At 35.2% G+C, this 26,847-nt stretch overlaps 1 protein-coding gene across 4 annotated transcripts in view; it reads right to left on the bottom strand.

Annotated features, from left to right (window-relative positions):
* The window catches only part of UBR1 (ubiquitin protein ligase E3 component n-recognin 1), a 181,329-nt gene that overhangs the window by 109,204 nt on the left and 45,278 nt on the right, over nucleotides 1–26,847 (bottom strand). For all 4 annotated transcript variants that reach the window (XM_074235207.1, XM_074235208.1, XM_074235209.1 and 1 more), the window contains exons 4-11: nucleotides 24,863–24,970; nucleotides 15,891–16,021; nucleotides 6,237–6,375; nucleotides 4,035–4,097; nucleotides 3,465–3,588; nucleotides 3,022–3,126; nucleotides 2,067–2,155; nucleotides 1,269–1,367 (exon numbers count right to left, since the gene is read on the bottom strand). In XM_074235207.1, the coding sequence (XP_074091308.1) occupies nucleotides 1,269–1,367; nucleotides 2,067–2,155; nucleotides 3,022–3,126; nucleotides 3,465–3,588; nucleotides 4,035–4,097; nucleotides 6,237–6,375; nucleotides 15,891–16,021; nucleotides 24,863–24,970 (858 nt within the window). The remainder of the gene's footprint in view (nucleotides 1–1,268; nucleotides 1,368–2,066; nucleotides 2,156–3,021; nucleotides 3,127–3,464; nucleotides 3,589–4,034; nucleotides 4,098–6,236; nucleotides 6,376–15,890; nucleotides 16,022–24,862; nucleotides 24,971–26,847) is intronic.

Consider the following 26,847-nt stretch of genomic DNA (forward strand, 5'->3'; position numbering starts at 1 on the left):
TCCATTATTATAGTTTGTCCTTCATTCTTTTTTTTTTAAAGGTTTTTTGCTAAGCAATGGGGTTAAGTGGCTTGCCCAAGGCCACACAGCTAGGTAATTATTAAGTGTCTGAGGCCGCATTTGAACTCAAGTACTCCTGACTCCAGGGCCAGTGCTCTATCCACTGCACCACCTAGCCACCCCTGTCCTTCATTCTTGAAAAACACCTTAACATCAGGGAGATGATGCAATGATATGCACACATGAATTGGATTACAGTGAGGGGATGCTGTGCTAAGTCAACAACCTCACTTTTTTCCTCTGGAGTCATCTGGGTCTAGTGACCAGATATGGATCAGGATGACAGGAGATGTCCCTGGATGTGAGGCAATAAGGATTAAATGACTTGCCCAAAGTCACACAGTTACTAAGGATCAAGGGTCTGAGAGCAGATTTGAACTCAGGTCTCCCTTGACGCCAGGAATGATACTCTATCCACTGCACTGCCTAGCTGCCCTAAGACCCAATAGAGAAGTAGCAGAGAACCAGGATGTATAATTATTATCATTGTTTGTGTAAGGAACAGTGTAGAAAACAGCTATGTCTTCTAAAATTGACTTTGTTAATATCTGCTTATTATCACAGAATTAAGATTTAGAATAGGGAGAAAGCTGAAATCAACTAGTCCAATCCTCTGAAACCAGAAGATAAATGACTTTTCCAAGTAAAAGAGATGGGTTTCGAATTCAGGTCCACTAATTTTAGATCTAACATTTTTTCCATTGTATGATGCTTCTTGCTTTGCTCCTTCAAACTATTATCCAGTCTTCTACAAATAGATAAAGAGAACAAATCTCTCAGGAGACAGCAAGGAAAATAGGACTCTCTATTTTTGAGATCTCTAATAACTGGAAATCTTCACCAATTCTCCCTCTCATTCTGATTTGTTATTCCAAAACAAAATTTAAAAATTCAGGAAAAGAATATTTTAACAAAGCACATTTAACAAAAGCACATTACACACACACACACACACACACACACACACACACACACACACACACGTTCAGAAAACAGGTCTGACTTAAGAGAATGGAACCAGAATAGCTACAAGGACCCTGATAAGACTCTTCACATCCACTCTCAAGAAACCTTGTGCTCGGGTATTTATGTAGTTTTGGTAGCAAGCAGATGATTGACAATTATATTGATTGCTTTAATTTTCTTCGAAAAATGTAAAAGTAATCTGAACAATGAAGAATAGGAACAAAGTAGTAACATCTACATACCAGAGTAGGAACCGTAAACATCTGAACTGATAATGCAGTCACAGAGAGACTTCTATCATGATCATCACTGATGTAGTCTTTCTGCAGTGGCTTATAAAACTGAAAGATTTTTAGAAAATCTTGATTATATAAATCATTACTAGAAACTTTTCAAACCAATGAATTTAACTAAAATGCAGAGATAAAATATTAGAGACACTAGGAAACCTGAATTCTATTCCTAGGCCTATTTCTGTTTTCCATTTGTAATGCTAAACATAATCACAATTTACTAGAGATATTGCACTGATTGTTAACATTTTGCAAGCACCTGAAAAAGATACATAAATATTAGTTCAATGACCCAAAGTAATAAATCTCAGAACTATGATATAACACAGAGGCAGGTTCAAAGAGTTGGGTGGGACCCAACCCTTCTTTCTAGGATCTTTGGAAGTACTCAGCAGAGGAAAATGGTTTTCCTCTTCATATTTGTTGATGAAAATTTACTTTATAATAGAAATATTTTTTAAAAAAAGAAATTTCCTAAAGTGACAAAGAATTCCTATTGAGAATAAATGAATCTAGAATTGAGGAGAAGTAATACAGGATGTGTATGCTAGTAATTATTCAGAATATGACTTCATATTCAGAATGGCTCTAATTTGAAAGCAAGAATATAGCTAAGGGCAGTTACAAGGTAGAAAGCATACCTTCACATCTTACAAAGTCTATCTGTCACAGTAAGAATAGGTCTTCTATGTAGCTTTCTGGGGATAAACCACTAAATAGAATCTTCACACAAATATATACAATTACCTTCACAAATTCCATGGCAAAGAGTTTTTTATATTCTATTTCCATGAAAAAACTGCTGAAGATCAATTCATGAAGTATCTTACGTGCACCTGTGAAAATATCATTTTTTAAGAGTAGAAGGCAGGAAAACTTTTTTAAAATAATGAACATGTTAATGGGCCTCAAAAGGGTAAAAAATTCACCAAAAAAATTCAGTATTATCAATAATACAGAGTCATAAGTGGCATTTCTCTTGTTTTTCTCCAAATGTCAGCATTTCTATAATTCTTTACTTCAATTTAATATCCTCACCTAGCCTTTCTTCTTATTTCACATTTATATACTAAATGTGAATTTATTAAAAATATAGATAGAATATGCTTCCTTCACTAGCCCCCTCTACCTTTTTTCCAATTTACCCACTATCATTTTTCTTTCCCTTTGTCCTCATTTTACTTTTTTCTCCCTCATCAAAATGTTTTCAAAAGGAAACTTCAGTAAAATCTAATGGAGAGGGGGCAGCTAGGAAGTGCAGTGAATAGACTGGACTGGTCAGGAGGACCTGAGTTCAAATCCAGCCTCAGATATGTAATAATTACCTAGCTATGTGACCTTGGGCAAGTCACTTAACCCCATTGCCTTGTTAAAAAAAGTCTAATGGAGGTACTTTGTGTGTGTGTGTGTCTGTGTGTGTGTGTGTGTGTGTGTGTGTGTGTGTGTGTGTGTGTGTAAAAATATAAATTTACTGGCCCTGAGAACAGAGTTGCTCAAGTGAAATTGAGGTCAGAGAAATATAAAAGTGATAAATGTGCTTAGCCTAAAAGAATACTCTCTTTCACTAACAAATGACTAAATAATCACTTTATCTCAAAGCATTCTAGCATTTTTAACATCAACAATCAGTCAATTTAACACTGAAAGAAGTATTTATTAAACTGATTATGGAGCATTATTCAAAGTCATAAGATCTACCTACCTTTATAAAGCTTTGCATCCCAAAGCATTAACCTGCTAATATGGCAGGGATCATCAGGGACATCTTCTTGGAGACAGGCCTGGCAGAAAATCTGTCGAAAATCACCTGGGAAAGAAAATTTTATGCAAACATTCACAATTTTCTCAATCCTCCAAAAAACATCGACCTATTATCTTTAAATACCATAATAATTACATGCATCAAACTAACAGTCAAACATTAACAACTGGTTGCTTTAAGGGATTGAGAGCCAATTAAGAAAAAAATAAGAACTTACTAAAAATACAATCTATGAACCTGAACATATATCAAAAGCTTAACAAGGATGAAAATAAGATTAATATGATCTCCTTAATTTCAAATATAGTCTATTCACTCAGATTTTAAAACCATGGGTATATAAAAAAAGCGTTTCTAAGAAATATGAAGGAATTTGTGCTTACTTGAATAGCTCATAAGCTTGTTCAACCAGGTGCCAAGACGCAAAGCAAATTTCTGATGAGCCATAACATCAGCGTGTAGAACCTCGACATGAAGTGGATGTTGAGAAACATTTTCTGAATGAAACTAGAGAAAGAGGAAATAAATGAAGAAAACAAAAAAGATTGTTAGGAAAACCTAAAACATAATTCAAAACTGAGCTTAACTAACTTAAGACTTTAATTTAAATATTAGAATCTTATAATTTTTTTCAGTTCATATAAAATTGATCAATTGTTTTCCCATCTTTATTTATCTCCTTCCTTCTAATGTCAATTCTCTGTTCACAAGGATTATGCCAAGTGGGAAAAGAAGAACAGAATGACATATTAAAAAGTAAATCATTGAGCTCCTGGGAAGGCAGTGATCCTATTGTTTTGATTTAGTTTGTATGGCTAATTTTATTCTATGGAATGTCTTGTTCCCTCCTCCTATAAGCGCCTGTCCTTAGTCACTACTCTCAACTTCCCTCCTACCAACACAACTCTCTGGTGGTTCCCTTTGTATATTCAAATCCTTCCAAAGGTAGTTACCTTGATATTTTCCTTTGCTTCTCGGCAATGAACACCAGATCCTAGTTTGACAGCGCGACGACCCTAATTATAAATAAAATTTGGAGGATAATTAAGTAATGGAGTGACATCAACACTAAGCTACACTAAAGATCTAACAAACTTATTGAAGGCTAGACCAAAGAGGAATCTGTCTCTACCATGTTCATTTGGAATTCTAAAAACAATAGTTGATGTCTAATATTACCATTACAAGATCAGAACTGCATCTTTGTCTTAAGTTTGTGATATTTTTTTATGAAAGTAATAGACTCCTTGTTAAACTTATTTAAGAAATAAAGTCTATTAACCATAATTTCCTTGGGCTAAAAAATGAAACAACAAAGTTACTTTTATAAATGAAGTTTAATCTTCTAGGATCTTACCAAAAGCCATGAGTGGATGGCATCCTTACCAATGCCAACATTGACACAATATTTTGGGGGTATTTTATACAAAATGAAATGAGCAAAGAAAAATAAAACTTTTGGCAGCCAACCAATTTCACAGAGATGATAAGGTTTTACAACATGATTCTCCCAAACCTTTTAATATTCACTTAAAATTCCTATTGATAAGAACTCTACTTATGTTGAAGAGTAAATATTTACAAATAACAATAGGATTTTCTTTCTGCTCATCCAGGATGTCTCTTATCTTAAAGTTTGTTGATCAGGTACTAACATTGAGAGGATCAGAAAGTATTGACACAGGTGAAATCAATATTGTAGGAGACAGGCCTTACATAGCAGACTGACATTTTATAACTATTAGTTAAAGGTTAAGAGACTAATTTCTGATCAGAAATATGTAGATCATGAAATATTAATTCTATCTTTAAAAATATCAGATTAGATAGTACTGAGCTCAAAGTTCCTTGAGCTTTGAAGACTTGGGGCATTAAAAAGTCTTTGAAGTGTACCAGCACATCTCAACCCATCTAGATTTGGTGAGCACCTCAAAAGTCATCAAGTTCATTCCTATCCAAAGCATAAATCCCATCTTCAATATCCCAGGGAAATGAGTATCTACTTAGAAAATCACAAGTGACTGAAAATTCACTTCCCTATCAGATCATTAGTAAATCTTTATGAAAAGGTTTGGAAACAGTGAGAGAGATATAACTATCTTCAGATAGTTGAAGGACTAACAAATGAAAGAGGAATCAGATAACCTCAAGTTTTGAAACTGATTTTCATATGGCATAATTTCCAAGTCTTTTACCATTCTATTCATCTCTAGAATGTCACAAGAGAAGATGGACTTTACTTTTAGTTTCACTGAAACTATGATATTTAAATGTCAATAATTACTGCTAAATAAATTAGTTACCACATTCTACTATGTGGACCAGAGCTTACTGTAAGTATTAAGAGAAAGAGTTTAAGTGCTTTTAAGCCATTAATATAGCACTACTGCTTTCACTTCCAGCCAAGAGATAAAATAATGAATAATGATAGTAACAACTCACAGTCCCATAATACTTTAAGCTTCAGAAAATACTTTGTGTACATAATCTCATTAGAGTTACAGGATAGAAGCAAATCCCTTATTAAAAACAAAACAAGTATACCCTTAGAATAAATATTCAAAAGAATAAATGTTGTACACCTTAGTATTCACATTCTTTTTAAAGTAATATGATAGCACACCTAAGGGAAGACTGTATTTCAGCATAAACACAACATAAAAAAATCACATAACTGAAATCTTTCATGTGTAAATAGTATGTTTCCCTAACCAGATTACAAATAGCTCAAAATTCAGAATTTAGTGAATAGAATAGGTATTCAAAATTAGCACTAAACATCACATACTAAAGAAAATATACTAAAGTAAAGCAACAGTAGCAGGTTTACTTGATTTGCTTTTCCATTATATTAAAATCTGCTACATATATAATCTTGGCACTACTAAATTAAATATATCCAGCTTAATTATCAAAAATAAAGGAAACAGGGTGAAGAGTACTTAAAACTTTAGACAGATCAAAAGAACTAACCAAGTATCTGATGAAATTTTACTTCATATTTCTTTGTTCTAGAGCAGTTAATATGATATGAATTGAATTGAAAGGATGCTAGTGCCTAATAAAACTGGAAAATACTAAGTAAATATCTATTGGATTGATTACTGACTAACACACAGGATAATTTAATGCCAATAGACTAATATTTCACTAACCTCTTTATCTATGGCAGTGGTATGCAATTGAGCTTCTGTAAGTTCACATTTAAGGGCTTTCTGTAGACTGTATATAACATGGTCATAAGAATGGTGTTCATCATTGAAGAGGACACAATAGTATCTTTCAGTTTTCTCCCTAATAAAGAAAAATTGAGAGTTAGATAATAAAGGAAAACACTAGACATGTATATATATATATATATATATGTGTGTGTGTGTGTGTGTTTATGTATACAAATAAAACAATAAGAAAATTCCATTATATATAGGTAAATTAGTGACATTAGACTTATCCTGAGAAGTCTTTTTAAGCGTTAAGTCAACCAATAAACATGCATTTATTAAATGTCTTCTCTGAGATGGCACTATGAGATAGTAGAAAGAACATTGTATCTGAAGTCAGAGGATTTGGGTTCAAACCACTTCTGTTGTTTATTAGTTATGAAATCCTAGGAAAGTCAATTAATCTCCAAGGGCCTCAGGTTCTTAATTACTAAAATGAGGGGTGGAATCAGTGGTCACTGAAGTCCCTTCCAGCCCTTGATTTGGATCCTAAGAATGTTATACCAGACACTAAGCTAGATGCTAAAGATATAAAAAACAAAAATTAAATGGCTCCTAGAACTACATAAAAGATGTATACAAAACGAATATAAAATAGTCTGGGAATGGAAGAAGACACCAAGAGCTGGAGACACCAACAGCTGAAGAGTATGAAGAAAGGCTTCATTGGTTCTTCAACAGAAGATGAATTTCTTTTTTTTTTTGTTGGCAAGGCAATAGGTTAAGTGACTTGCCCAAGGTCACACAGCTAGACAATTATTAACTGTCTGAGATCAGATTTGAATTGATTCCAGGGCTGATGCTCTATCCCCTGTGCCAGAAGTTGAGTTTCTAAAAGGGAATTTTCTAAAAAAAGGGAGGTGAGAAAGGAGGGTAATCAAGATCTAGGGAACAGCAAAGGAAAAGACACAGGACCTGGAATGTCTTGTGTAAGGAATGGTAAGGCCAGATTGGCTGGATGGCAGAGTACAGGAAGAGGAATAATATGTAACAATGTTGGAAAGGTAGATGAGAACAGGTTATAATACCAAATAATATTAGTGATGTTATTATCCATCCTACATTAGGTACTTGAAGTTCAGTATTCTTTAATCTTTTTGTCTTTATTCCCCATTTAGATGGTCTGACAAGTAGTTCTAGACCAGAAATAGTTCTTCTAAACTAAAATATCTCATCACTGTGGTTCTACTAATATTCTTGCATTCAAAGCATTTTCACCCCATTCTTTTCCCACTGCAACTTGAGAATTTATAAACCAAGAATACATGACATTTAGAAGGCAGCTATATAAAGACTTGAGTCCCCAAGTTCTAATTTAAATTGTATTTTTGATGAAAAATTTTTAAAAATTTATTATCTTAAACTCTCACTTAGACACTATTTTCCCATACAAGGCAGAGCACAAAAAGAGGATTGTATATGAAATTGTGAAACACCATTTCATATCACTTGGATTTTTAAAATTATCTAAAATTTTTTGCATTACTTTTAAATCTGTCCTATTTATGCTTCCTTCTGTTTCAATGATCTTTTTCTGGCATCAATATTACTACCATTTAATTTCCCCTACCAACTAAAAAAAAAACACCCAAGGGGGAAAAAATGTTCAAATCCTATAACAAACAAGCAAGGTCAAGAAAAACAAGATGACAAGTGGTCATATCCAAAAATGCCTATTTCTTTTTACAGTCTGAGTACATCAGCTGTCAGGAGGATGGCATACTTTACCAATTCCCAGAGAAATGACTGATCATTATGCAGATCAGAGAGCTCTTAAATTGTTTTTCTTTACAATAGTGTTGTTCTGTCGCTTCACTCTGCTTCAGCTCATACCACTCTCAATTCTCTAAAATTGTCTCTTTAATCATTTCTTACGTTCATAGCTATTTCTTCTAAGGTATTATTCTTTCTCTTAAATACCTCTTCCCTCCCACGTGAAATCCATTTATTTGCCTACAGTTTGCTCCATTTATACACTGTTTATGTAAAGTTCAACTGTTCTTTGTCTCCAGATGACTGAAGTTTATCTGATACATCTGCATACTCTTCTTTCCACATATTCCAGTTATAAGCATCAACAAGCCCTTTTTCTTCCATTCTGTACTACCTAGAAAATTCCTTCTATCTTCCCTTGTCTTCTTCCTTTTAAAACAAAAGGATCACTTATTTCTTGTTCCCTACTGGAAGGTTAGCCCTATGTCACAGGCAGCTAAGATGGTGTAGGGAAGACGGGTCAAAAATTATGGCTAGCAAAACTCTCTAGAGTACTTCAACCAGATTAAAATATAATTGGAAAATGTTTAACAACAACAATAACAACAAAAGAACCAACTACAATACAAGTAAAGCTGAATTATGGTTTTCTAAGTCGCTATGAGGTCCTCAGGGACAGTTCAAATTGAGTTTGACTATCTGGTAGGTAGGTAGTAGATAGATAGATAGATAGATAGATAGATATAGATATAGGTGTGTGTGTGCGTGTGTGTGCGCACACATTTATAACCAGGAGATCAGAGAGCTATGTGACTAAGGCCAAGTCACTTAACTTCCCTCAGCCTTAGTTACTTCATCTGTGAACCAGGCATAATAAATAGCACCTACTGCATGAGGGTCTTATGAGGATATGCAGGCCTTAAAGAGTCATCTAAATACTAAATATTGTCATGACTATTATTATCTCATCATATAACTCATTCCAATTATTCTAATAAATTAACCCCTCCATAAATTTTTTTTTGTCTCTTGTGTTCATATTTTAAAATTTTGAAAAAAAATTCTACTCAGCTCTGGTCTAGTCAGGAAATGTCTGAAAGTCTTCCTTATGATAAAAGTTTGTTTCTTTTCCCTGCATAATTTTACTTCAGTTTTTCGGAGTATTCTTTTTTTTTTTAAGGTTTTTGCAAGGCAATTGGGTTAAGTGGCTTGCCCAAGATCACACAGCTAGGTAATTATTAAGTGTCTGAGACCGGATTTGAACCGGAGTATTCTTAATTATAAATCAATTTCACCTTTTGGAATGCTGCAATCATAGATCTACTTCTGCTTGTGGTTGAAGCTGACAGGTCTTGTGTGACTGATATTTTAATTTATTTTTCCTTGACGTGAGAATTCTGGATTTTGATTCTGACATTCATGGAACTTTTCCTTGAGGGTTTCTTTCAGTGAATAATGGATTCTTTCTATCTGTACACTGTTCTCTGATTCTAACAGATTTGAACAATGTTGAATTATGGTCTTGAAACATAGCGTCTGGTCTTTTATTAATGGAGGTTTCTATGAAGTCTAGTAATTCTTAAGATATCTCTCATTGATCTGCTTTCTAAGAGAGTTGTTGATAGAAAATAGTTTACATTTTCTTTTTTTCTTTCTTTCTTTTATTTAAATTTATTTTTATTAAAGATATTATTTGAGTTTTACATTTTCCCCCAATCTTGCTTCCCTCCCCCCCCTACAGAGAGCACTCTGTGTCAGTCTTTACTTTGTTTCCATGTTGTACCTTGATCCAAATTGGGTGTGATGAGAGAGAAATCATATCCTTAAAGAGAAGTCTAAGAGGTAACAAGATCAGATAATAAGCTGTTTTTTTTTCTAAATTAAAGGGAATAGTCCTTGCACTTTGTTCAAACTCCACAGCTCCTTATCTGGATACAGATGGTATTCTCCTTTGCAGACAGCCCAAAATAGTTCCCGATTGTTGCCCTGATGGAATGAGCAAGTCCTTCAAGGTTGAACATCACTCCCATGTTGCTGTTAGGGTGTACGGTGTTTTTTCTGGTTCTGCTCATCTCACTCAGCATCAGTTCATGCAAATGCCTCCAGGCTTCCCTGAAATCCCGTCCCTCCTGGTTTCTAATAGAACAATAGTGTGCCATGACATACATATACCACAGTTTGCTAAGCCATTCCCCAACTGAAGGACATTTACTGGATTTCCAATTCTTTGCCACCACAAACAGGGCTCATATAAATATTTTTGTACAAGTAATGTTTTTACCCATTTTCCTCATCTCTTCAGGGTATAGACCCAGTAGTGGTATTGCTGGATCAAAGGGTATGCACATTTTTGTTGCCCCTTGAGCATAGTTCCAAATAGCTCTCCAGAAAGGTTGGATGAGTTCACAGATTTCCCACATCCCTTCCAACAATGATCATTATCCTTCCTGGTCATACTGGCCAATCTGAGAGGTGTGAGGTGGTACCTCAGGAAAGCTTTAATTTGCATTTCTCTAATAATTAATGATTTAGAGCATTTTTTCATATGGCTATAGATTACTTTGATCTCCTCATCTGTAAATTGCCTTTGCATATCCTTTGGCCATTTGTCAATTGGGGAATGGTTTTTTGTTTTAAAAATATGACTCAGTTCTCTGTATATTTTAGAAATGAGTCCTTTGTCAGAATCATTAGTTGTAAAGATTGTTTCCCAATTTACTACATTTCTTTTGATCTTGGTTACATTGGTTTTATCTGTGCAAAAACTTTTTAATTTAATGTAATCGAAATCATCTAATTGGATTAGTCATAAACTGCTCCCCTTTCGATAGATCTGACAGGTAGACTAGTCCTTTGATCTTCTAATTTGCTTATAGTATTGTTTTTTATGTCTATGTCCTGTAATTGTATTTTTCCCCCTTCCCCCCTTTTATCCATATTCCCCAGTCTTTTGTTTCTGAAAACTCCCCCTTCAGTGTTTCTGCCCTCCTATATCACACCCTCCCCTTTCTTTCCCCTTTCCCTTTTTCCCTTTTCCCTTCCCTTTTGTTATTTCCCCTTATTTCCCCCCCTCCCCTTTTCCCCTTTTTAATACTTGAAAGGTTAGATGTTTTATAAGTTAACTGAGTATGTGTAGGTTGACTTTAAGCCAAATTTGATGAGAAGAAGATTCAGGTGTTTCTCCTCTGCTCCCTTCTTCCCCACTATTACCATAGGTTTTTTGTACCTCCTAGTGTAATGAGTTACCCCATTCAATCCCCTGCCTCCTCCCGTCTCTTTCCTGTCCCCCTTTTTAGGGTGGTAGTTTCTTTTTTTTAGATCCTTCTAAGTCATAGAAAATTCTGAGTGTCTGTCCCTTCTAGTTCTGTACATTCTGTCGAATAGAGTAAAAATTCCTGAGACTCTTTCTCCCAAGTGGGGTTAAAGCCAGTTACATCCCATTGGATAGTAGTCTCATGGATAGGTCATGAATGTCCATCATTTCTGTCTAGGTGTATTCTCTCTGTTAGAGTTACATTTCTCAAGGTTTATGAGAATCTTTTTTTTTTTTAACCCCCATGCTGGGGTTTAGCCAATTTCAACTTACTGGATTGCATTTTTTTTTCTTTTACCACCACTCTCTTTTTTTTCCTTTTCATGTGTCTCTTGAACCTCCTGTTTGATGTCCAAATTTTCTGTTTAGTTCTGGTCTTTTCATCAGAAATTTTTGGAATTCTTCCATTTCGTTAAATGTCCATCTTTTTCCCTGGAAGAGAAGGCTCAGCTTTGCAGGAAAGTAGATTCTTGGCTGCATTCCAAGCTCCCGTGCCCTTCGAAATATCTCGTTCCAGGCCCTTAGATCCCTTAAAGTTGATGCAGCCAGGTCCTGAGGCTCTGGCTCCTTGATATGTAAACTGTTTCTTTCTGGCTGCTTGCAGGATTTTCTCTTTTATCTGATAGTTCTGCAGTTTGGCCACAACATTCCTTGGTGCTTTCATTTTAGTATCTTTTTCTGGTGGGGATCGATGTACTCTTTCAATAACTACTTTGCCCTCCGATTTCATGATATCAGGGCAGTTTTCCATCACTAGATCCTGTAACATTAAGTCCAGGGTTTTTTTCTCTTCAATGTTTTCAGGAAGTCCTATAATTTTCAGGTTGCCCCTCCTCGATCTATTCTCAAGGTCAGTGGTTTTGTTGATGAGGTATTTTACATTTGCTTCTATTTTTTTTGTATTTTTTGATTTCTATTTTTTGTATTTTTGTATTTTTTGATTTTGTTTAACTGACTCTTGCTGTTGACCCTCCTCGATCTATTCTCAAGGTCAGTGGTTGAAAGAGCTTTCCATTTGACCAACTGAAGTTTTGAGAGAATTAATTTCTTTTTGCATTTGCTCATTTGAGGATCTGAGAGAATTATTTTCATTTTGTAATTGTCCAATTGATGATCTGAGAGATTTATTCTCCTTTTGTGTTTGTCTAATTGTACTTTCTAAGGTATTAATTGTCTCCCCCAAATTTTTAAGCTCCTTCCTTATTTCTTCAAGGAAGTCTTTCTGTGCTGGAGACCAGATTGTATTATCCTCAGAGGTTCCAGGTCTCTCTGGGTTGGGGTCTTTCCCTTCCAGGAATTTTTCTATGGGTCCACCTTTCCGCTGACCCTTCTTCATTATGCTAAGACCTTGAGTTGGGGGGGGGGGGCTGGTTCACCTGGGCTTGGGATCGCTAAAGGCTTTACTGAGTGCAGTTTCTCTGGCTGGCCAGTAGGAGGTGCTGGTTGCCCTCTCTGGAGTGTCTGTGACCTTGGTTGGGAGGCCTTCTCCCTTTGCCCGAAGGCAGGAGTTGGAACTATTGAATTTTTTTGCCTTCAATCAATGGTGGGCTTTACCCTGGCCTGAGGTCATTCCTCAGCTGGGCTGGTTCTTCTGCTCACACACCTGGGCCTGAGGCAGAAGTAGTTTGCCTTTGTTTAAGGAGAAGCCCAAGAAGCCTAGGGATGGTGTCTGCCATTCTCCTGCACCAGAATACTTCCCCCAGCCTGGTCCTGGAGCTCCAGGGGGACAGCACCAACACCAGCGCCTCTGCTTCCCCGCGGACCCAAGCCCCTTTCGTCCAGCCCCACCGCTGCTCAGACTCCTGGTTCCAATTCAGCTGTTAATCTGGCTGATCCGGGGCAGATCAGATCCTCCCTTGGAGCCCAGACTCACCCGCCCGGATTCATCCAAGGCTGCTGCGGGAGACAAATCCTGAGGTAGCTAGCTGTTCTTTTGGCTTTTCTTTCTGGATTTTCTGGATCGGAATTCTTTTAAGAGGTTTGTTTCATGTGATAGATGGGGAAGAGATCAGGAGACTTTAGAACTATGCCTGTCTTCTCTCCGCCATCTTGCTAGTTTACATTTTCTTCTATTTTTTTCATGTTTTGGATTTTAATCTAGTATTTCATAATGACTCAGAAAGGTAGTAATTTCTTTTTATTCTCATTTTCAAGATGCACATTTATCACTTTCTCTTCGTAACTATTTTTTTCTCCTAATTGTTTCCTCCAAAGTTTTTATCTCACTTATTACTTCATTTCTTCGAGACATTTATGTAATACTTTTGGAAATCCATTTTTTTTCCCTTTTAGTGTCTGCCTTCAATTACTTTAGAGTTGTCCTTGAAGATCTCTAGATTTACAAAAATTTTTTATTACCAATCAGTGTCTTTTTTTTATTTATTCCATCTCCTGATACGCTTTTGGTGGGGTGATCTATCATGCTTGATCTTTGAGATTCAGATTTTCAGAGTTCTCAACGGTATCTCAAGATAGAATGCCAGGGACCTAGTTGCCCTGGAGTGTCCTGGTCCAAGCAGTCTTCATTACATAGTACTCATACCCACCCTGTAACTGCTTCTAGTGTTTCCAAGGGCCCCATTATTTTATAACTGTTCTAGGGCTTTCTTGTGGGAGCACTCCATTTTTGTGGTCTCCAGAGAGTCTTCCAGTGTCTCACATGTCTCTGGTCCTTCTCTAGTTCCACTGGGAAGTTACTGTCTTGTTTCTTGTTTCTCTGTACTGTTAAACTCCATTCTTATTATCAATAGACTTGCCAGCTGAGTTTTGTGCAGTTCTGGGATGGAAAAAGTCAATTATACTGCTGTAGAGAATTATGAATGTAGCAGAAACAAATTTTGAGGGGGCAGCTAAGTGGCGCAGGGGACAGAGCACCAGCACTGGAGTCAGGAAGACCTGAGTTCAAATCCAGCCTCAGGCACTTAGTAATTGCCTAGTCATGTGACCCTGGGCAAATCACTTAACCCCATTGTGTTAAATAAATAAAATTTTAAAAAAGAAACAAATTCTATAATTTTTCAATGCTGTTAAAATCTTGTTAATTATGCACAGCTGTTTGCTCCTGAGATAAAAATTGACCCCTGTTGATGGTATTCTGTCTCCCATTTCCCCTTCACCTAACCTTGACCATAGATTTGGCATGAGAGGAAATGACATGTTAAACTTGGGGGTAATACACCTTGGGACAGGAAGGACCAGTCCTGGCCCAAGGTGTAAGACCACTCTCCAAGTGCCATGCCTTGCCCAACCAACATGCCTGGCCTTTGGTTATTCACCCTGTTCTAAAGTGCTTGTTGACCCTTTGGGAAGTTTTTTAGCCTGTTTAATTTGCTACATTTCATAATAAAATCCTGAATAGTTTCTAAATTCCAAAGGGAGCACACAAATTCCTTTGCTCTTCAGTGGCCTTAGATCTTAAGTCTAACTCTATATCTCACCTGCAACAATACTATTCACTGGTATCAGGTGTGAATTTCAGGTTTTTGCTGTTCAGGCAGACATCTCAGCAGGAAGTATCCTAAATGAAATCCAACTAGAATCCCTCAAAGTCAGAAGTAATCTTTTTTTTGGCTAACTTGAGGTTTTTTTGGTCTCTTTTTGTCTCTTTTACTGCACTTTTATTTCCTACCATGATGATATATATTTTCTAACTCCCCTAATGGTTTCTGTAAGCTTTTAGGAGAGTAGCAAATGTGTCTGACTCCTGGATCTCCTAATTGCTGAAGACCTGTTCAGAGATCACAATATTTCAAGTGAAGAGTCAGAAATACTGCAATTCATTCCTGACTTCACTTTGCATGTTTTTTTCATTGTCCTCACTGTTTGTCTTGCCCTTCCTTCTTTTTTTTTCAGGTTTTTGTAAGGCAAATGGGGTTAAATGACTTGCCCAAGGCCACACAGCTAGGTAATTATTAAGTGTCTGAGACCGGATTTGAACCCAGGTACTCCTGACTCCAGGGCCGGTGCTTTATCCACTGCGCCACCTAGCTGCCCCTTGCCCTTCCTTCTTCTCTGTTCCCCCACTACTCTTGAGCTCTTCTTTATAGCCTATGTATTGGACCCCTAATGAAATGTAAGCTCTTTGATGGCAAAGCCTGGTTTTGCCTTTCTTTGTATACTCGGCACTTATTCCAGTGCCTGGCACATAGTTAGCACTTAATAAATACTCTCTGTGTACTTAACTAAGGTAGAGTTCAAGTCACAATAGAAAAGAAGATTCTCTCTAAGAGATTTGCTTATCTAAGAAAATATAACTTTTAAGTTAAAGACAGAAGAAGAGGGGGGCGGCTAGGTGGCGCAGTGGATAAAGCACCGGCCCTGGAGTCAGGAGTACCTGGGTTCAAATCCGGTCTCAGACACTTAATAATTGCTTAGCTGTGTGGCCTTGGGCAAGCCCTTAACCCCATTTGCCTTGCAAAAACCTTTAAAAAAAAAAGACAGACGGAGAAAATTATCTAGAAATAACTACAGGGTAAAAAGTCATGAGAGAAGAGCAGGTAATTAGGAAGAGGAGCACATGAGGTCCCCATTAGTTCACATAAGATAATGATAACACTCTATACCTAAGTTGGAGTTGAGTAGGCAGGTCTTTTTCCTCTTCCCATACAGTCATGTCTACCATGTATTTTATCACTGAAGGGAATATCTTCTTCGCTTGGCCAATTACCTCTTCACTCAGTGGACAACCTGAATTCTGCAAAAAGGCAGGGTGAGATATAGTATTACTGTGATATATATATACACTATATATCTCTCTATATATCTATATCTACCTATATATTATATATATACAGACACACATATACATATATATATAGAGACAATAGAGGAGAAAGAAAAGATTATTCATTTTAAACACTTTTAAATGATATATCATATAACAGAATTAATTATTCAAGCTAGGATCATAAGATATAGTCTGATCTGTTTTGCTTAAAGCACTCTCAACTGAGAGAAAAATGAAGGACAGAAAACAGAGGGAAGAGTCTGCATATTCTGTCATATTCTCCTTTAGATATATGAAATTTCCATAAGGAAAGCTTGGATTCCCCTCAATACAGTGTACTTAAATGCATGTTTTAAAACTCAGGATGCCTATGTCACCAAATGGTGACTTTTAATCCAAGTACACATAACACTAATTAATTTTATTTGGCCTAGTCACCATTCTAACTACTCACCCATCTATTTTACTCTCTAGGTCAACTACTCTATCTCACCAAATTCTTTGTGATGTTTTAATATGTATTCTTTCCTCAGTATTTAAAGACAATTGCCCAGTATCTTTTCCTGGAGAGATAATCAGTCAACAAGTATTTATTAAATAGTGCCTAATATATGCATTGGGACATATTCATATAAAGACAAAAATGAAATATACTTGTTCTCAAAGAGTTTACCTTCTGTTGGGGTTGAGGGAAGGGATAAAACTGTACATAATTATATAGAAAATATTTACAAGTTAAATTCAAGGTAATTTGTTCACAAAACAAACAAACATAAGAAATAGGGACAGTTAGGTAGTGCAGTGGATAGAGCACCAACCCTAGAGTCAGGAGGACCTGAGTTCAAATCCGATCTCAGACACTTAATACTTAGCATGGACAAGTCACTTAACCACATTGCCTTTCAAAAATACTAAAAACAAAAACAAACAAAACAAGGTAATTTGCTCAGAGGAGTCCTTTAGCAATTGAGAAGATTAAGGAAAGAATCATGCAGAAAATGGTGTCTGAGTCAAATTTTCAAGGAAACAAGCCATTCCAAGAGGCAGACTTGAAAAGGAATTATACTTATTAGACATAGAGGGCAACCTGACAAAGAAAAAGAAGATGGGTTACTGCATGAAAGTCAATATGGGTGAATGAACCTCAGAGTATGAGAAAGTAGACCTACATATTGGAAAGGGCCATGAAAGAAAAACAAAGAAGATCATATTTGATCCTAAAAGTAATAGGGACCCAATGAATAGGCAAATTACATAGCTATACCTGCACTTTGGGAAATCACTTCAATGTGTGGAAGATGGAATGGAGTAGGGAGAGCTTTGAAGCTAAAATACCAATTAAGAAGTTTTGCCAAAGTCCAAGAAAGAGATGATGATGGCCTGTAGTGGGTTGTAGCCATGAAAGTAGAAAGAAAAGAACAGATCTAAGGGATACCTTAGTGGAATGACAAGATTTAGCAACTGACTGGATATGGAGAAGGATGCTAGTGAGAGGATATGCTGAAATTGCAAACTTTTTGACTGGAAAGTAGATGATGGAAACAAGGGAGTTCATTTAAAGAGCAACTTTGATGAGAACAATATTCAATATCTTTTGGACACACTGAGTTTGAGAAGCCTACAGAACATGCAGTTTAAAATGTTTATAAGCAGTTGGATTAGCTCAGGAGACTAGGGTTAGACATAAAGATTTGGGAGACATATTCATTGAGATGATAAAGCCACGGGGGATGATGAAGTACAAAAATATAGAGCAGGGGTTCTTAATCTTTTTGTATCAAGGTTTCCCCTCCTCTTTGATTGTAATGAAACCTCAGAATAATGGTTTTACACGTATAAAATAAAAAGCATAAGTTTCTAAAGGAAATTACTTATATTAAAATACTTTACAAAGCACTAAAAAAAGAAAAACTAAGTATCTCCAAGGTAAGGAACCCTTAATGCAGAGAGAGGGAGAGAAGAAGGCCTATAACAGAGCTCTGGGGCAGTCACACACAGAAGGAATAGAAATAATGAACCAACAAAGGAGACTGAGAAAGGATGGTAAGAAAGATAGAAGGAGAGGTGACTAGGTGGCCCAGTGGATAGAGCAACAGCCCTGGAGTCAGGAGTGCCCGAGTTCAAATTCGGTCTCAGACCCTTAATAATTACCTAGCTGTGTGGCCTTGGGCAAGCCACTTAACCCCATTGCCTTGCAAAAAACCCCCAACAAAAACCTTAAAAAAAAAAAAGAAAGATAGGAGAGACACCAGACAGAAGAGTACCACACAAACCCTACTGGAGAGAGTAACCAGAAGGAAAAGGGCACAACACTGTCAAATGTTTCAGAGAAATTAAGGAAGAAATGACTATCACATTTACCAATTAAGAGATTAGTGTTAACTTTGGTAATTACAAAAATGTTCATAATTTTTAACTCAGAGATTCTACTACCAGGCATATATTCCAAGGTGAGTACTGATAAAAAAAAAAAAGTCCTCAAAAACACCAAATATTTATCACACTATTTTTTTGTGGTGGAAAAGAATTGGAAATAGATACTCATCAATGTAGAATGGCTAAAGAAATTGTGATACAGGGGCGGCTAGGTGGTGCAGTGGATAAAGCTCCAGCCCTGGCGTCAGGAGTACCTGGGTTCAAATCTGGTCTCAGACACTTAATAATTACCTAGCTGTGTAGCCTTGGGCAAGTCACTTAACCCCATTTGCCTTGCAAAAACTAAAAAAAAAAAAATTGTGATACAAATGTAATGGAATATTACTGTACTGTAAGAAACCAAATATATGATGAAGTCAGAAAAGCATGGGGAAAACTTATATAAAGTGATACAGAAGCAGAGCCAAAAAACAATAAATACAAGGACTTTGTTGTTGTTTAGTCATATCTAACTCTTTGTGACCCTTTTTGGGGTTTTCTTGGCAGAGATGATAGAGTGAGTTGTCATTTGCTTCTCCAGTTCATTCTACAGATGAGGAACTAAGGTAAAAAAAGGGTTAAGTGACTTGCCCAGAGTCCCAAAGCTGAGCTCAGATTTGAACTCAAGAGGAGTCTTTTTGATTCTAGGTCTGGCATTCTATTCACTGAATCAGTAGCTGCTTTATATATACAAAGAACAATAATATAAATGGAAAAAACAGCCACTAAACAACTGAAAGAGAATACTGAAAAAGTTAAAAAAGAAAATATATGGTCTGAAAGAAGATATAAAAGAAAACTCTCTCCCTAACTCTTTTGCAGAGGTAGGAGATATACAGTAAGGGAAATTGCATTTATTTACAGACTGTTTTCAATGTATTGATCAATTCTGTTGATTGAGATTTTTTGCTTCTATTTTTTTCCTTTAAAAAAATATTCTTTGTTATAAAGGGTGGCTCCCTGGAAGATAGAAGAGAAATGCAGAGGTAAATTTAGGTGCTGTTAAAACAAAAGATATCAATAAAGTACATTTTAAAAAAACAGATTACTAGTAATTTCACATGAAGAAATTTCAATTGAGTGATGATAGAGAGCTAAGAAGTGAAAAATTGAGAAAGTAGAGGCAGGGGTGGCTAGGTGGTGCAGTGGATAAAGCACCGGCCCTGGAGTCAGGAGTACCTGGGTTCCAATCCGGTCTCAGACACTTGATAATTACTTAGCTGTGTGATCTTAGGTAAGCCACTTAACCCCATTGCCTTACAAAAACATTAAAAAGAAAAGAAAAGAAATAGGTCATTTACCTAATTTAAAAATAAAAAAAGGAACTTTTATTTAAATCTGTAACTACATTTTACTAGATTTCCTTCAAGAGATAAATTTTCATCAAATTTCCCCTTTTCCAGCCAGAGCTCTAGAAAAAGTTATACATACACATTGCCTCTACTTTTTTTCTTTTTTTTTAGGTACTCCTGACTCCAGGGCCGGTGCTCTCCACTGCACCACCTAGCCACCCCAACCTATTTATTTTCAAAAATATAGTACACAGTTGAGTTATTCTGATTAAAAATTTTTAATACTAAATACTAATACTAAAAACTATTAGGACAAAATTTGTTCACAGGAACAGGAATTAAATTCATCTAATCAATTAACAAATGAGTCGTAAAACAGTCATTTTGAGGAAAATTATTTAAGCATCCTATGCGTTAGTTATTCCAGTTGAAAAACAATTTTTGAATAATGAAACAAAATTATTAATAATCTCTTTAAATGATTCAAAAATTTCCAATGAGCAAAGGAATGAAAATTAAGAGAACTTTAAAATATGACACTTTCTATAATCCTACTACTAGGATTATATATAAAAGACAGGAGGAAAAAAATTTTTCTGTGCAAAATTATTCATAGCTATTTTATCTGAGTGAAAAAAATAAGAAACAGACTAAAATGTCCAAGTTCTGAGAACTGACTAAATAAGGCATACAATATAATTGTATAATACTATAAAAATACAATTAAAAATTACAATACTATAAAAAAGAAATATAGATAAATTCATCCAAAGCAAGAGATCATAAGAGAACACAGCAAATCAAGTGTTTTTAATAAGGTTTGTATTGATTTTTTCTTTTAAAAATCAAAATGTATATAGTTCAGAAATCAAGGTCTGATTAATAAAATTGTTTAATTGTTTAATTAATAAATTAATAAAATGTTTATAATAATAATAATATTATCACTAAATGGAAATCTACAAATAAGATCCTAGCACATGAAAATTTAATATAATAAAATCTTCTATTAAGGAAAAACTTTTTACTTTTCTAGATGGCAATATTATAGTCCTTCCTCAACCTAATTACCACACATTTCCTACTATACATAATACAGTATAACAACTGCTTCATACAAACTCTAATCACAGAAAGAAAAAACATCTATAGACCTCAATTTTACAATACTTGTAAAATAGGCTCTACTTTACTGCAGTTTACTGAAGAAGAAAAATTTAATCACAGTTAAATGCTTACTGTACTTCACTTCCACTCTCACCAATCTTATTCCTCACAACAATTGCTCCAGTAGATAGGTAGTTCAAATATTATCACTATTCTACAGATGGAAAAATTGAGGCTCCTGGATTATGCCATTTGCCCCAAATCAAGAAGTTATTAAATGTCTACAGCAGAATTCAATCATAGGTCTCCTGCCTCCAAGTACTTTGGTTCATATCCACCTCAGCTGTATCTTCTATCTCAGTCTTCAAGGTCTTCAATATTCATGTTGACCATGATTTTGATTATTTTGCCACAAAATTCCTTAGCCCTAATGACTTCTTTTTCCATAACCCATAATAATTATAGTTCTATGTAAACCTTACATTCTCCCAGAATAGTACCATCTCTGAGATCTAAAACTTTTAAATTCCACTCTTAAAAACACAATTTCTCATTTCTTACTTTTCCTATTCTCTCTCTAATCTCTCCAATATTGAACCTATTCTTTCTTTACTCTTATGACCTTTGGTTCTCTAGTCTCTCAGTCTATCTCCTTAATTTCTTCATAAATTTATATACTCAGATTTGACTCTGTGGTTTGTTGTTTTAAAGTTTCACTAATCAACCCTAGGTTTTTGAACCAGTTGGATACCTGCTGAATAAAATCACCTCTAAAATCCTACAGAATTTTTTTAATCTATTCATGAGTTAAAAGCAATCTCTGATGTAAAAATCTAAACATGAAATTAATGTGGTATTAATTGCCTATAGGAAACGTATGTATGTGTTTCCCAGTATATTTTTTTTATAAAACTTCTAAATTCACAAGTGAATAAAAAAGTTTCCCTAATTACTGCCCTAAAATTGTTCACCTCAGATATTTATGTCCACCACTCTTGACATATCAGTCTTTATACTAGATGATAACTGCAACATAATTGCTATATTATGGTACTATAGTTGCTGATACCTCTGGAGCAAATCACAAAAAATTAGCTGATTTCAACCATTATAAAATCACAGTATATTATTATCAGTTAGACTTGTGCTATTCAAAAACTCTTCTACTCCATTCTTATCAACTCTTAATTTCTTATCCTTATCTTATTAACCCTAAACCTAAATTCTCATCCTAACAATCTTCTGTACTTTCTTCTCACCACTACCTATAAACCATCCATTTCACATTGGGAATAGTAGCCTCTTACTGAGCTAAGACTGAAACTATCAAACGTGAAATCCCTCATCTTTCTTCTTTCTCTTCCTAACACTTTGACTTCATCTTCCCTCCAGACACAGAAAAGATATCTTAACCACTATCTAATCCATCTACCCCAGTTCTGTATCACATTTCTTCCCACCTCTTCTAAGACCCTGATCTAACAGTCATATGCTACTTCTCATTTATTTTCCATTTCTCCTTCTCCACCGCCTCCTACCCATTTACCTACAATTGTGCTCAGGTTTTCCTAGTACTAAAAAATTATTTCTTTGACCTTCTTGTCCTTTCTTTTCCTTTTACCCCACCTCACTTACCTTCAGAGCTCAGTTTCTGGAAAAGCAGTATACACCTGACACATTCCTTAACATGAACTTTCTCCTGAAACCCTCACTGGAACTGCTTTTAAAGGTCACTAGTGATCTTCACATGTGAAATCCAGTTAGCCTTTTTTCCAGTTCTCATTATTCTTAACCACTATCCAGCTTCTAACACATCTTACCACCAAGAGGCACAGTGGACTAAGCCTGGAGTCAGAAAGACCTAAGTTCAAATCAAACTTCAGACATTTACTAGTTGTGTGATCCTGGGCAAGTCATTTAACCTTTGTCTAGCTCAGTTTTCTCAAATGTTTAACCTTTGTCTAGTTCAGTTATTTACAGAATAGAGATAACAGCACCTGCCTCACAAGGTTGTTGCAAGGATCACATGAGAAAATATTTGTAAAATACCTAGCCTAGATGCGGGCACATAGTAAGCTCTTAATAAATACTTGTTTCCTTCCTTTCTCCTGGTTCTTTTTCTAACTATACTTTTTCATACTTCTTCAATGACTCCTCATTTTCTTCCTGAGTTAAATGTGGATGTTCCCAAAAGTCTGTCACTGACCCTCTTCAATTTCTATACTCTTCCTCTCTCCCTTTCTATATTCTAAAACCTCCCATGATTTCAACTACTAATTCTGTGCTGATGATTTCCAAATCTTTCTCTCTAGTTCTGATGTCTCTTCTGGACTTCTGACTTTTATCTCTACTTGGAAAGGGGCATCCACATGTTGATATCCACTCAAATATTTGAATTTCCTAGTTTATCAACCCCCTTAGGTTCTATTATCTATACTTGCATCCCATTTTAGTCATACAGAAATATGTTCATACCCATTATATCTTATCACCTATAAGTATTCTATTTCTTTGATTGGGAAATTACACTGATCAAAAGCTCCTGTGCTTCTATTTCTGACTGTGCCTCTCTCTCTCTCTCTCTCTCTCTCTCTCTCTCTCTCTCTCTTAAAGGTTTTTGCAAGGCAAATGAGGTTAAGTGGCTTGCCCAAGGTAGGTAATTATTAAGTGTCTGAAGCCAGATTTGAATTCAGGTACTCCTGACTCCAGGGCCAGTGCTCTATCCACTTGGCCACCTAGCCGCCCCTGAGCCTTCCTCTTAAACCTATTCCTCATCCTCAAGTTTCTCCATCTCCCAATATTTTCAGTGCCCAAAGCTCTGGCTTTACTTTCTTTCCTTCCCAATTTTGATCCTATAATTAACCAGTTCAATTATACACTGTATTCTTTGCTCAAATCTCTCTTGTCTAAATGTCTCTTTACTCAAATGCTTTGCCATTAATATCTTGCCAAACCCCAACCCTGATATAGATTACTGTGTATACAACTCCTATCTTTTTTCCTACTGAAAAATGCTAAAGAAAAATCACACAACTATATTGATTAGGTCACTAAAAATTTACATTTTGAACAAGTGATTAAAATTTACATTTTTATTAAATGAAATAATATTTGATAAACCAAGAAGACCAGTACCTTGAATTTTTTAGAAATGTTTAACAAATAAATGATTATTCCATTCCCATCCCTCTTAGTATTATCTAATTTCAACTGGATCCTCATTTAAACAAGATAATAAATCCTGTCACTCTTTCCTAAAAGACTATAAAACTCCACACAATTGTTGATTTAAACTTTCCTTCTCCTAAGTCTCATACATTTGCTTCCTCCTCCCCCTCAAAAGGGGTCTGCCCAGCTCCAAACAGAACACTGTATCAAATATAATACATTACCTCATCAATTCTACTTTTTTTTTTAAGGATTTTGCAAGGCAAATGGGGTTAAGTGGCTTGCCCAAGGCCACACAGCTAGGTAATTATTAAGTGTCTGAGACTGGACCTGAACTCAGGTACTCCTGACTCCAGAGCCATTGCTCTATTGGCTGCACCACCTAGCCGCCCCCATCATCAATTCTACTTCATCGCTAATAATTCTCTAGCTTTAAAATATTAACTCTTAGACATGTCATTTTCATTATAGTCAACTAGAAACAAGAGTGTATATGCCTCATGAATCTCAATGACAGCTGAATGAAAAAGGAAAGTGCTAGACTTGGGAGTCAGGAAAACTTAAGTTCAATCCCACCACAGCCACTGACTAGCTGTAGTCACTTAAGCACTTAAGCACTAGGAGTTCAGTTTCCTTACCTTTAAAATAGGGCGCTGAAATAATTGGCCTCTAAGGTCCTTTCTAACTATAAAAAGTCTGGATTTTCAACTCTTATCTAGCAATAAATAGCCACAAATTATAAAAAGCTAAAAAACTATAATTTTTAACCAAACCTCCACTAACCTTGGAGACTTGGATATGATTCTATTTTAAGTAGTAGCCTTACCTCATTAGACCTTACTGTTCTAGGTTCATGGCTTGAACAAAATGGGCCAGTTTTCCATGCTTCTGTGTCTCCGCAGTCACAAAATCCTCCTCCTGTAGAAGTATGCATCTAAACAAAAATAAGAATGCACTTTTGTTAATGTTAAAACACATTAAAAGACAAGGATAAACGAAATGATTCACAAAAATACTGGTATTTCAAATATACATATCTTTATATATATTTCTAAATATAATGATCTTTATATATATATTTCTAAATTAAATATAAGTAATTTATAAATTTAGATAAATTTCTAAAATTAATTCTGATTACATAACAATTTAATATAGGCTAGCACTTAAAAAAGTCCTATAGGTTGGGCTTTAAAAAAAAATATATATATATTTTTTTGCTTTCACACATTTTCTGTTAGCTTTAATAATGAAAAGAAGCAAGGGGTGGCTAGGTGGCTTAGTGGATAAAGCACAGGCCTTGGAGTCAAGCCACTTAACCCCATTTGCCTTGCAAAAAAAAAAACCCTAAAAAAAAAAACCTAAAAAAAAAGAAAAGAAGCAGAAATTCAAATAGTTCAAAGTTCATTTATAAAACAAAAATTTCAAATAATATAATTAAAGAATGGGTATTGGCTAATACAACTAACTCTTCAATAATTTTTTAAAAATATCAATGGTAAAAATATTTTAAAATGTACTTAACCTGTTTTCCCATCCTTGTAAATATAACATACAAAAGACAATTGAATTTTTCTCGGACAATTAAGCAGTTTACTATATTTCAAAGATACAAATGTCAGTTTCCATTATCCAGTATTGTAGATATTACAATTAATGTTCATTAAGCACACATGTGCCAAGTACTATGCTAGATACATGAAACACAAAGACAAAAATGAAACAACACTTCACCATAAGGAAAATACATTCTATTGAGGAAAACAACAAATGTGTAAATGGATTTTTTTTTAAAAAAGGTTAATTTTGTTACAGGCACTTAACATTGCTGCAAAGATCAGAAAAGGATTCATCTATAGAGTGTACTTGAGCTGAACTTTGAAGAAAACTATTTCTTAAGAAGCAGTGGTAAGGAAGAAATAAATTCTGGGAATGGATGATAGCCTGTGCAAAGTTGTAAAGAAAGACGTGAAGTGTGGAAAAAAAGTCTGGACCTGATTGGTACATGAAGTTGGATCAAAGAGTACATGAAAAAAGTGCAGTACAAGGATGAAAATAAAGACTAAACTCTAGCTGTAAAAAGCCTTATTACAGGATATAATATCCTAATTACTGTATTTTTGAAAAAAATCCCTTTCTTTAGTCTTTCTTCTAAAAGGAATATGGGGGAGGGGGAAGACCCACCTAAATAATTCCTGATTAATTAAAGCTCAAAGCAAATGAAGAAACAAAACAGGAGGAAATATATAAGTTTGTAGATTTAGAGCTGGAAGGGACTTTAGAGATCATTTTAATTCAAGCCCCTCATTTTGCAGGTGAAAAAACTGAGCAACAGAGAGGTGAAATGATCTGTCCAAGTTCAAATAAGTAGTTAAGTAACAGAGGAGATAGAAGAAAGAACTAATAAGCTATTATGGCCATATTCATTATCAGTTTCTTCATCACTGATATGAAGTTAAAAGGGATCTTAGAAGTAATCTGGTTCTCATTTCACCATTAAAAATTTTACCAGAGGTTCAGTGACTTGACCAAAGTCACACAGATATGCAGCCAAGTCAAGAGTCAGATATCTGACTCTAACACTACTCTAACTCTCTAACTCTAACACTCCTATATTGTCGAGAAAAATATTGTATGTGTAAATAGCTATATATACTTATATTTGTAATCTTCTTGTTTAAAGGAAATCAGAAAATTAAGTAAAATATGCTATCCAAAAGAGTACTTTATTTCATTAGCTATGGGTCTAACTACTCACAGCTGATAATAGCTGATAATAAAGTTCTGTTAATCAAATTGTGTCACTACGTT

The sequence above is a fragment of the Macrotis lagotis genome, chromosome 4 (genome assembly GCF_037893015.1).
Source record: "Macrotis lagotis isolate mMagLag1 chromosome 4, bilby.v1.9.chrom.fasta, whole genome shotgun sequence".
Taxonomy (NCBI): domain Eukaryota; kingdom Metazoa; phylum Chordata; class Mammalia; order Peramelemorphia; family Peramelidae; genus Macrotis; species Macrotis lagotis.